Genomic DNA, 12,275 nt, shown 5'->3' on the forward strand with positions numbered 1-12,275 from the left:
AGCTCACGCAGAGTGCCCAAGGCTTGGGCGGCGCAGCTACCCCTCCGGGCACCCGTCGCGGAGCAGCGGGCACGGCCAGGGCACCCAGACCCTCCCGGCTGCGGGGAGGGAGGCGTGGGAGGACGAGGGTCGCCTGTCGCCGCGCACCCTCGTGCCGCGCCGGTGCCCGGGCGCTGTGTTGGCAGCCGCCCGTCGCCGCCGAGGTGATGCGGGTTTGGAGGCGGGCCGCCCCCGCCCCCGGCACAGCCTGCCCGCCCGCCTGCGCGCCGTGCGGGGCGGCCGTGCGCGCAGGGAGCGCGGCGCGGAGCGGAGCATGGCGCGGCCGGCGGCCGGGCGGCAGCTGTGCCCGGGGCCGGAGCCGCCGCTGCGGCTGCTGCTGCTGCTGCTGGGCGTCCTCCTGCTGCGCGGCGGGGCGGCGGCGCGGGCCGAGCCGTGCCAGGCGCCGCGGCAGTGGGAAGGGCGCACCGTGTTCTACGAGCACGGCTCGGGCCGCAACACGCGGGCCGCCGTCTCCTACGACGGCCCCAACCAGCGCCTCCGCATCCTGGAGGAGAGGAAGGCGCTCATCCCCTGCAAGAAGTAGGTGGCGGCGGGACCCGCGGCGGGGCCGGGCCGGGCCGGGCGGGGCGGTGATGGTCGGCACGAAGCCTGGAGGCGCCTCCCGGGGGTGTGGGTGATGAGGAGCCGGGGAGGGGGCGGGGGTCTCCCTGGGGCCCCGCGCTGCTGGCGGCACCTCCCTGCCCCTGTCAGTCGGGCAGCGCGGGCACGGCGCACGGCAGGCACCGGCGGGCTGGGGACCACTGCCGCTGGGAAACCTGTCGCCAGCGTGACTTGGATACATCCTCTGTATATGTACATATATGTATATCTATATACGTATGTGTGTGTGTATATATATATACATACATATATATATATATATACATAAACATATGCATATATATATATATAAATACCTCGAGATTAACGATCAACAGTGTCAGCTTTTTGCCTTCAGAGATATTCCCCCCTCCCAGCTGTTTTGCTTTTTAAATAGAATTGGAAGTGAATCTAAAAATACAGCCCAAAATGTAAAATATAATGGGTATCTTGAGGTGTAACGAAGAGGTTATACTCAAACACGTGAATAATGTTGTGGGGGAGGGAGGAGGTTCTAGCTCAGCAATTTGCTAACAAGTTGGAGTTAAATTTTACAAGCTCTCTGAGCACTCTTGATCCTTGTCAGTGCTTGGTCCTAAATCAGTGAAGGGGTGTCAGGATACATCCATCCTTTATCTGTGGTACAGTGTATTCATTCCCATTGCACAGCCCTGCAGGACCTCCCTGTTCTTCATTTATACAGGACATATCTGTTAAACCCATAACTAATCCCCAAAAAATCCCTGTGTCATCGTGCATTTCTTGATTTGCTGAAAAACAAGCATAGAGAAAAGCCTACTGAAGAAGACGTTCTTTTTTTTCTGCTCAACCTGCCAAGCTCAGGTTGGGTGGAAGAAATGATCGGCCTCGAGATGCTTTCCTGAGTGAGACATTTCTGGCTACTGAGTGTCAGTCACGTTCAGACAAGACATACCTGCCGGTGTGAGTGTAGCCAGTCTGCCCATACCTCTGCCTCTCCCACCTATGAATTGTTCAAATAATAGTGCATCGGTCCTGGGGATGTGTGAGACAAGGTATAGACCAGCCTACAAATGCTGTATCATCCAAACTAAGTGGTCTTTGCTGTTAAAAGATCAATATTCCTTTTTGTTGCTGTCTTTTCTTCCTGGCAATCAATTTCATACCATCACATAGTAATTGTTTTAATCTTTCCAAAGCATATGCTCTTCTGTCATCCTTTCTCTGCAAATCCCCTGACACTCTTAAAACTTCTTCATGTGTTTCATTTTCAGACTAAGCTTTCCCTCATTGTAAGCTTTTTTTCATTACTGTTTTTGCATGGGAACATACGAAGAATGTTAAAACAGCATACAGCTGTTTGCTGGTGGTCTGCTGACATACAGCATAGAGTGGCAGTGGCCAAGGGGTGCTCATGCTTCCCTTCTTCTTCTGCAAGTCCTGTGTTGACTTTCATGTTTGACAAGCATAAAACTGTGCAACAAAGCCTGATGCAAGTCTTTTCTAGCTTCTAAGCTGTACTACACTAATTTCTTCAAGCTTATGTTTATTTTATTTGAAAACTTTATTTTAAGGTTGAATAATTATTCTACATTTTAGACTCTAGGCCAGATTTTGTCTTTTGCCATGATCTTTTCACATTTTTGAAAAATATATGCTCTGGATACAGTTTTGTCTGGGTTGATAGCGCTAGAAGGAGGCAGAGTGCAGATGTGTGTGCTTGTCAATTTTTCCTGTATTAGATTTTAGTTGTAGACAATTTCTGACCTCAGGGCTCTTTACTGTTTCCAGGCTGTCCATGTTTTTTGCCATCCAGAATTGGAGAGGGATTTTGTTATATGTGCAGTAATGTCTGCTCGGGGCATAACCCAGCTTCCATTGAAGTCAATGGAAAGTCTTCCATTGTTCAGTATGTGTTGGATCCGGTCTGGAGTTGTGATCACAACTTCATTTCACTGTGGACACAGTGAGTCGTAAACTGAAGCCTTCAGAAGTTAGGGGATTTATCCTGTCTTTTGAAAAATAACCTCTTCTCCACCCTGCTTTGACGTTGACAAGAAAGGGGTAATTATGCCGGAGCATAAATCAACAAGAAAAACAGTGCTGCCCTGGTCTCTGAGGAAATTTCAGTCTAAATTCTCACATTTTGCTCCTATCAGATGTAACTTATGTGCAGCAATCAGGGTTGGCCAACAACCACCACATTTTTCTACAAAGCATTTTCTGAAGCTTGCAAATGTAGACCTTAATCAGACACAGCCTTGTTCGAGTTATTGACTGAGGTTAATCAAGGACACAAAGATTTGCCTCTGTGGAATGGCTTGCAGGCTCATAACCGCAGGAGAACATGAAACTTTCAGGTTTTATTGTAGATACATGTTTCAAATTCATGTAATTTGCAATGTGGCATTTTCATACCTACATCAAGCCAGTAAAACATACCTACCTCAACTCCAGAAAGGTAGCCATAAGGTAAACATCCAATTGCTGCTTCATTACCATCACTTCTTAGCCCATCAGTTGTTTCAAGAGCACCTGAGATGCAGTGACCACGTTGGTCAAGACTGCCCCCTCCCCATTGTCCAGCTGCACTGTGTCACCTGCCACCTCGCTTGCCAGACAACCAACAGAGCCAGTTCATTAGAGAAGTCACAGCTCATTGTTTCAGCCAGCTTCTTGGGTGGGTGTTTCTCTAGGTCACACAGTTGGCTACCCATACTCTGGCTCAGAGTGTAAAAACTACCAACAGTGATGCTAGGCTGAGATTTTTTGAGGAGAACCTATTCCAGTTGAATTCATTACTGGGCTTTCTTTTTCACTTATTTTACAGACCCAGCCTTAGCTGAACTCTGCTTCTATTTTCTCCAGCATGCCTAGCCCTGCTGCTTCTTTCCTCTTCAAGATCAAACTTTTGGGCATAGACCAGGAGAGCAGGGACAATCTTAAGGTTTTGTGTAGTGCTCAGCTGATATCAGATGAGAAAAGAAAACAGGTTTTCCTTGAGTTCAGTGTGCCATTTCCCATTTGGAATAGGCCATTCCAGGTATAATGTGAAAGGGGCGCACTTGAAAGAGCTCCCTAGAGCTCTTGAGGCAAAGCTGTGTTCATGCTGTTAGAACATGTTTTTAATCCTTTATTGCCTACTACATGAAGTTTCTTCCCTTATGTGCTCTCTGGATGTTAAACCTTCCTTGCTCTTGTTCGACCCTCTGTTGGCCTCTATCTCAGGACACTTCACAGAATAGGTAACAGCCATCAGCATGGTATGTTGCTGGGGCAAAAGTATTTCTTTTTAAGGTAACTTCTAATGGTGTAGATTTAAATATGACATCACTGCAGACTGGTGAGAAATCCTGGCATAAAAAGGTCCAAACCAAAAAAAATCCGACTGACTGCATTGTGGCCAGAACTTAATGTCATCCATCACTTTTCATTTTCCTGGAGAAACAGAGCTAGGGGTGTGCTGTTTGGCATTGCTGAAGCCACTCAACAGGTGTTAGTGCTCAGTTATGAAGAAAGAAAAGCATGAAGTGAGGAGCAGAGCAGAAATCATGCAGGTGGTGTTTGAGGGCTGGAGTATTACTTCCCACATGCTGTTTTCACAGAGTTTCACACCTATCTTCCATACTATTTTCCACAAATTTATTTTCAGGGAAGGCCCAGTAACAGTTTGTCCTATGAGAAATGTGATGGTGGGGAAAAAATTCCATGTGGTCAAGAAAGTCAGTAGATGGAAGAAAATGCTGCTTTTTTTTGCCTTTTTTTTTTTTTTTTAAATTCTCTGAGTGTATTTTAACAGTAACCTCCTTGGCCTATTTTACAGTACCCAGCACATTGGGATGCCTGTGTATTTGAAACCGTCAGGGTTAGTGTCTCAAAAACTGTAACTGCTCAGCCGAAAAACAATCAGGAGGTATCCTATCAGTGTTAATTTAAAAAAAAACCTGCATGTTATAAATTCCTTTAATTCAGTCATATTCGCAAAAGATGGGCACAGTTAAGGGGAGGATAAACTCCTCACCTGGCAGCACAAACTGGTGTTGTGATAGAGAAGTGACAAAGCTATGCTTAGAGAAATAAGTCTCTTACGCTGGCAGGCTCTTTGCCTGTGTGTGTCAATCCCTGTCCTTGACTGAAGAGAAGCAGCATAAGGTCAGGTGCAAATATAACAGCGTTCTTCTGGAGAAGAGGTGATGACTTTTCAAAATAAACAGAGTGTGGGCACATGTGTCTGACTTAACTACTTTTTAGTTGTTTTAGGATGTGTGATTGTAAAGGAAAAAACAGCAGTGTCTGACCTATTAAAATCATATAATCCATCCGTTCTGTGGTCATTGTGGTGACTCAATAGGCTAAGTACTGAGCTACCCTGAGCAACTGCAAATTTGTTTCCCAGACTCGGTTTTGGGAGTGGTTTCTGCAGTTTAATGTTTAGGGGAATGAAAGACTGTCACGGGTAAAATTTTCAGAATTGGCCAAGTTGCTCAGGAACCCAAGCCCTATTTTTTAAGATTTTGTAGAATGTGCAGACTTGTGAGACCCTTAATTTGCAGTGAAACAAGTGAATTTTCAGCAGTTTCTTGGATGTAACCTGAGTTCTTGGGATCTAAAATTCTTCATAAGCTGCTGTGTATGTAATTTGCTTCTGAGAACAAGAAATGAAGGAAGGTACTTACACCTCCTGCGTTTACTTTCCTTCTGTGGATGTCAAGTTGTTTCAGGTGTCTGCTGCTGGTAATGACTGTGAGTTTGGAAAGGTGGCTTTGGAAAGCTGCAGTGCTGGATACACGCTGGCAGTCAGATGCCAGGCAATAGCCTGAAGCAAGCCTTAGTTGTTCTAGTGGGAGTTCTGTGATGGGGTATGGAGGGCTGGCTGTGCAAGCCTCAACTCCTGCATGTCCACCATAAGCCCATTTACAAATCAGTTTACTGAGTCCCTCAGTGATGCTGCCTGCCAAGGCAGCTGGTTCCTTGGAGATACCAGGAGTACATGACTGTGGTCCATGAGGGCTGCATGGAAGAGCGTTTTGTCTCACTCCCAACTGTTCATTCTGTTTGTTTCTGCCTACAGGCAGCAGCAATCATTTCCCTTCCCAAGTTCTTGCTCTCGTTGGAAGTCGGCCAGGCCATACAGTTCAGGAAGGCACTGGAGTCAATTGCTTTTGTTGTTACAGGTGGGCTGGTTGGGAAGAGATTAAAACACTGCTCAGGGGTGGCAGTTGAAATTGTTCAGCCATCAAACTGCAGCAGTAACAAGCAAGTGGACTCTTACTAGGGGAAGTTGGGAACTGTTGGCTTAGCAAGGCTTCTGCTGTCGTGTCCTATGCTTCCTTGAACAACAGCATCTTTGTTGGTTGTGAAAAAAACCAAAAACACCTGAGTATGAATAAAGCAAATCCATTGCTTTGAGATGGCTGTTCTGTTTAGTGTAGTGTTCTTGAAACTGTTGTTTATGCTAAGTCCTCTGGAGCCATTTCATGCAACACCAAAACACAGCATACATCCAAACTGAACAAAATAAACTGGCTCTTAAATTCAAAATAGCAGGATCCACAAAACTCTTTAATGCTAGAGAGAAAATGTAGATAAAGAGTGTCCAGTGACCCCAAATTGATAATTTGCTGGAGCACTGGTTGGTGTGCTTAAAAACCACTGTCAGGCACTCACTGGGGTCATTACTACCACAGGAGTTATAGATGGATGTTTACTGGATGTTCTTAAAAAAGAGAGGTTCTCATTAAGGAGTTTTGTTTTTCTGAAAAACATTGTTAAATGGTATTCACTAACACCATATTGTAGTTGATAGTACTGGATATTGGCTTAAGCCTTTTATCCATCTGAACTCTTTAAATTTAGGGAAATACTTCTTTCTTCCGTCTGATCATCTCTTCCTTGTCTATTTGAACTTTTTGAAATAATGTGTGTTTGCATTGAAACTTATGGCTCATTTTGTACTATTGGACATTTTGGCAAAAACTTAAGGCAAAACCAGGACAGCACTGAAAATATAATATGCCTACATCTCTGTCACAGATCAGGGAACCAGTGTTTTCAGAAGATAAATCCCTGTAAATTTTTTCAGGGGGTGGTTTTGGTGGTTTTTTGGGGATTTTTTTTTGTTTTTTGTTTGTTTGTTTTGTTGTTGTTGTTTTGTGGGGTTTTTTTTTGGTTGTACTTTTGGTTTGGTTTTGGGTTTGTTGGTTTTGTTTTGGTTTTTTGGTGGTGGGTTTTTGGGGGGGTTTGTTTCATTTTGGGTTTTCTTGGGGGAGCATTTGGTAGAGATTTCAAGTGGGCATGAATAGAGAGAGATTCAGTGGTCACAGACAGCTGATGGTGATGTGACTGCACAGCTAAACAAACACAATGAAAGACATCTTTATATTCATGATCTTAATTTGGGCTCTGTTCAGCTTGAGACCTGATGCAATTCGGATGTCACAACTGAGTACATCACACCTATTCTCAAAGGACCAAAGGCTATTCATCTGAAAAAGTATCTCCTCTGAAGGATAAACCAGAATTTTCTAATATAGGGCTTCTGTGGGGTAAAAAATGTTTCCTTTTCCAGATAGAGATCTGATTTGCTTTGCATAGCAACAGGCTTATCCATTTATTAACTGCATGGGTCAGGTTTTCAGCTGGATAACATTTTCTCAGACAAGTGAAGTCAGTGAAATGGTACCTTATTGTGCCTTTATTGGTATGCCAAATCACTGGTTGATGCAAAATTGAAAGGTATGGTTCAGGGATCCTTTTATCCTCCCAATTTTATATGAACTAACTGGTGGCTAACCTTGACATGGCATAATAAATAACACTAAACTATTCAGACTTGAGGCCATCCAGCTGTGAATCTGTGTGGCTGCAGCAGCAACAATCCAACTCCTGAACCTCATCTTGGTCAGCTTCATCCCTGTCTTCAGACGACTTTCATCTTCGTCTTACCTGGAGATTTGCAAGGAATTGCATGCTCAGCAACTTGAGGAGTTCTCTCTCACTAAGTATTTTTACCTGTTGCTCTTCTTTACTCAAAGGGGAAATTATTTTCTCCTCCAAAGTGTTTCCAAGGCATGCTATAGTGTCTGAGGTGCTGGGGAGGGGATGATGTCTGGGTAAAACAGGGCCACTTTGTGCAATATTTTGGCTCTTCTAGAATAAGGAGCATTATGCCCAGCGTGGCATTGCATAACATGAAGGTGCCAGTGGCCAGTGAAAGTTCTCCTCACCTCTGCCAAGCAGCCCTGTTTCTTTCAGTTGTTTTTGTTTACTGCCTCACTTTCATGGCCCCAGGGGAGATGTATGTATGTTGACTAGAGATCTTAGATTCCACAGGGAAATTCTGCGTCGTCCCGACGCTCCTGAGGATGCTTTTTTGCTTGTATCGTGGTCACTCTCCCATACCTGAGAGTCATGGGCCAAGGACAGGATTTTCTGCCAAGAGTTTTCTCCCATGTGTGAAAGCACAGATGGTTCAACATGTAAGACAGTCTTTCTTTTAAGTAGTGTATTAATTCTGGAGCTGGTACCTGTAATGCTTTAATACTGAGGAGTAAATTGGGGGTTTCCAACAGAAGCCTAAATGTGCTTGTCCAAAACCTAATTTATGCCAAGTGGTAGTAAGAAAGAAAGAATCACTTGTTTTCATCTGAACTCGTGCTTTTTTTTTTTCATCTTTTATAAATAAAGATCCTCAGAAAACATTTATTTGAGAATCAGTTTAATCATTGTTTTGAGGGTTACGTACACACATTTGGCTTTGTGTCCCACTCTATTATTAAAAGATGCTTCCCATGTATCACAAAAAGTAAAAAAGGTAAGGTAACTTTTGCAATTCTTGTTTTTGCTCTGAGAATTTTATTAGTAGCATTCCTACAGTCAATAGGATTGTTCCCATAACTTAGCAATGACCATATTTTTGCTTTTACAGATTTTTGTTTATGTATTTTCATAATTTTGAAATTTTCTGGCATCAGAACATGAATTTGGCAGGCATTTTCTTCTTGTACAGTGCTCACACTGTAGTTACAACAATTTTTCAGTCTTTGGCTACTAAGAGTTCATATGTCTGGGGAGCTAGTTAGCTATTCATTCCATGAAAGCTTATTTTATCCCTTTCATTCCTTATAAAATTTACCCTTCCATTCTGGCATCATCCAGACTATGTTTTGTGGGCTAAATCCAGGCCAGAGGGAACTTCCATCCAGCCTTCTGCCTTTCTGCACTGAATAGCTCCTTGTTGGATTAATAATTGTCTGAAGTTTGGATCCCTCTGAGTTGCTGCCCCTGTGTCCATGTTGGAGGAGCAGAAGGGACTGGATGCACAGGTTGGAAATTCCCTCAGTCAATCACTCCTGTGGCTGAGGGTCAGTGGTAAACACTGCCATATTGAAAGAGTGATTGAAAATTCATGGTAATCTGTGTGGATTCCACACTGCATATGTATAGCCATATTTCCTTTGAAAATAGAAGATAGTGATCTCTGGACATTATTAATTTCTTGTCTGACAAAAACATCCTGTAAGATTCCAGCAGTGAAGAAGATTTATAAAGATTTATGAAGAAGATTTAGTTTATCAGATATGACTGAGAGATAGCAAATTATGCTGATTCTGGAGCTCTATTTGCTTTTTTGCCTTTCTTTTTTTTAAATAAATAAAAACGTGTTTCAAAACCTAGTAAAAATACATATAGAACTGCATAACTGCCTGTCAACCCAGCCATCTCCAAAGAGTGATCTACTAGCTACAGGTATAAAAGCACATAAGGTTTGCGGCGTTCTAGAAGAGCAGTAAAAATCTTGATTGCTGAAACTTTCTTTGCTCTAGCTTCTCCCTAAATTATAAATAAAAGCAATCATTCATTGCTGTTCCAATTATTTTTTAATATGAAGCATCTAAGGAGTAGCTTATCCTTAAGGTCATTAAACTCAATTGCCCTTCTCAAATGGAAAGTAATATTGTCTACTCACTATTTATCTTATTTTCTATATGTATTATTTTTCCTGAGGACAGTTCATAATGGAATGTGATAATGTGACTGACAGCAAACAATGCAGAAGACCAAAATTACCACAAGTATTGCAACATCTCTTATTAAGCTTACTTATGATGAACCTTTTTTCTTTACTTAATTTAAAAAATAGCATTGTAATAATACCCTGCATATTTACCTTTTGGTCAGTTGAAAAGTTCACAAGTAAATCATTCCAAAAATGGTTTCACTGACCCTTGATGATTGACTTCTAGTGCAGTAATGTATTCTTCAGAATCTCCTTCTATGTAGCTGTTGCCAAATACTATTTCATGCTTTAGAGTTTATGTTCAAAACACACTGTCAACTGCTTTAGCAGGAAAAGTTTTATGATGTCGGTAACTAATTTTTCAGGTTGTCTGTTTGGAGCAAAGCATTTTCTAATGTACATTTTCTTTAGGCTTTAATGGAGTAAGATAAAAAGGTCCCCAAAACACCTCCATATAATGTGATCTTTCTTAGCAGCAGGATAAAGAGCAAAAACCTCTGTCTTTGTTTTACTCTGTTCTTATTCAGAGCTTGGGACCAATTGCAGTAAAAAAAAAAGTGGAGTAAGATAGCAAGTGAAGATAAATGTCTAATAATTCTTTCCACTGAGGTTTTGGTCTCTGATGTTACCCATCTCTTCCTCTGTCATTTCTGGTACTTTCACACTTAGCAAGCCTTAATTTGCTGTCCTTCTGTCAGCTCTTAGTGGGAATTCACAGTTGCTACTTCATCTGAAAATCAGATGGCTCAGTAGGTATGAGGGTTCATAAAAATGTGTCGTGCTTTGCCATTTATTTTGGTGAAACCCTGCACAGGAAAGCTGGTGTGAGGCCTGTATAGCTGCTGAACAGCTGGAAATTTCTCCTTAACTAGTCTGTCTGCATGGAAACCTACTGTTTGTATGGATACCTGTTGTTTCAGACATTAATGTTTCTGAGGAAAAATGGCCAGATTTTCTCCCGAGTTTTGCAAGGGCAGTTTTGTGTATGGCAGTGCCGAAGGCTTTTAAACACTCACATGAAGCCCAGAGTCCACCCAGGGAACACAATGAAGAAAGATTTCAGTTTGCATTCTTTCAATATCTCCTAATACTATTTGCAACTGTGGTTTTATCATATTCAGATACTTTTCTTGCCAGGAAACTTACGATTCTGCCATACTTTTAGGCAGCCAGCACTGGAAAATTTACTAATGCTGTGCAGTTATGGTAATCCTCAGAGGATGTTTATTTGGACAGCAGAATTCTGTACAAAATGAGGAATTCTTACTACAATTAGTTCCCAAATTAATGTATCGCTATTTAATTAGATGCAGATTTGTTGACTTATATCTTCTGTACAAGAAATTAGGAGTTTTTTCTTGTCTGTGAGAGTATCTGGGGACTTTGAGCAACCTGGTCTAATGGAAGATGTCCCTGCCTATGGGACATGTTGATCTTTAAGGTGCCTTCCAACTCAAACCATTCTATGATTCTGTGATGACTTGGACGTCTCCTTGTACAATTTTAAGTACCTGTGCCCAAAACCACACAGGATTTGCAAAGCCAGACTGATTTGTTACCCTATCTGCTCCAAAAAATAGTGGGAGGGACAAATTTGGATAACGTGCTTGATAAAGTGTGAAGGTGAGGCATTTCCTGTACCTGTTTTTATAGATGGAAGGAAGAATTAGGGAGACTAAAAGGAGACAAGGGTATGAGAGTGGAGACACCCTATTGCATTAAGTTAATTCCTTTGTTATTGGAGAGGGAAAATGTAAGAGACCACATAATGGCCTCAGCATAGCAGAAGATAAAAAATTGCTATTTTTTTAACTTCTGCTCTGCCTGTCTCTAAACCAAATGTAAGCATGAAGATATTTATTCTCAATACATTTATGTGTATTTGTTTAATGACATATTTACATAAATTTTTTGTAATTTTCATTGAGTGTAAGGATAGGTGACTACACAGCGTATATACCTCATAGCCAGGTTATTGTAAGTTCCTAAATTCCTAAAAGTAAGTAGTCTAGTCTTCTGAAGAAGAAAACTGTTGGTCACAAGAGATGAAAGCAATATTACTTCTAATTTTGAGATGTCCAGAGTACGCAGTCTGTCACATCAGTTGTGCTAACATAGTCAGGCCACGTCAAAGGGATGTAAAGTAGATGATATTTGGGGCACTGCCAAATGCAGGTACTACAACTGCTCAGCTGGAGCCTGGTAAAAGGATCTGTGCTGGGTCAAGTGGGACCTCCTGTCTTACTGTATTTTGGAAGTCTAACGCACATCTGAAACACAGGTTGGTTCTCCAGATTTCCTTCCTCTGAAAGAATGGAAAAATTCACTTACAAGCCTGATTCATCCCCCCAGATATGTGAAAGCAGTTACAGGCTGTAAAACTCCATAGATAATTTTTGTAGATAATTTTTGTATTTTTTAAAATGTCCTTTAAAATATTATAAAAATAAAAGGACATCTTATCATTATGTGTATGATGTTTACCATGATATTAGTACAGTGTATGAACAAGCATCAAATATAAGGAAAAATGTCAGCTCAAATCATTAACCCAAATTGCTTATACTGAAGCAGCACATGTAGAAATTAAGTTTTGTGAGACCTGATCATAGCAGCCTCCAGGCACAATGCCCCTGAG

The 12,275-nt window shown here is 42.2% G+C and overlaps 1 protein-coding gene across 1 annotated transcript in view; it reads left to right on the forward strand.

Moving 5' to 3' along the window:
* The first annotated feature begins 242 nt into the window (after positions 1–242).
* The window catches only part of EPDR1 (ependymin related 1), a 29,035-nt gene continuing 17,002 nt past the window's right edge, over positions 243–12,275 (forward strand). The window contains exon 1 of the mRNA XM_085051440.1: positions 243–579. Coding sequence (XP_084907566.1) covers positions 314–579 — 266 coding nt within the window. The 5' untranslated portion in view covers positions 243–313. The remainder of the gene's footprint in view (positions 580–12,275) is intronic.

Source organism: Lichenostomus cassidix, chromosome 2, assembly GCF_008360975.1.
Source record: "Lichenostomus cassidix isolate B80296 chromosome 2, HeHo_3.0, whole genome shotgun sequence".
Lineage (NCBI taxonomy): Eukaryota > Metazoa > Chordata > Aves > Passeriformes > Meliphagidae > Lichenostomus > Lichenostomus cassidix.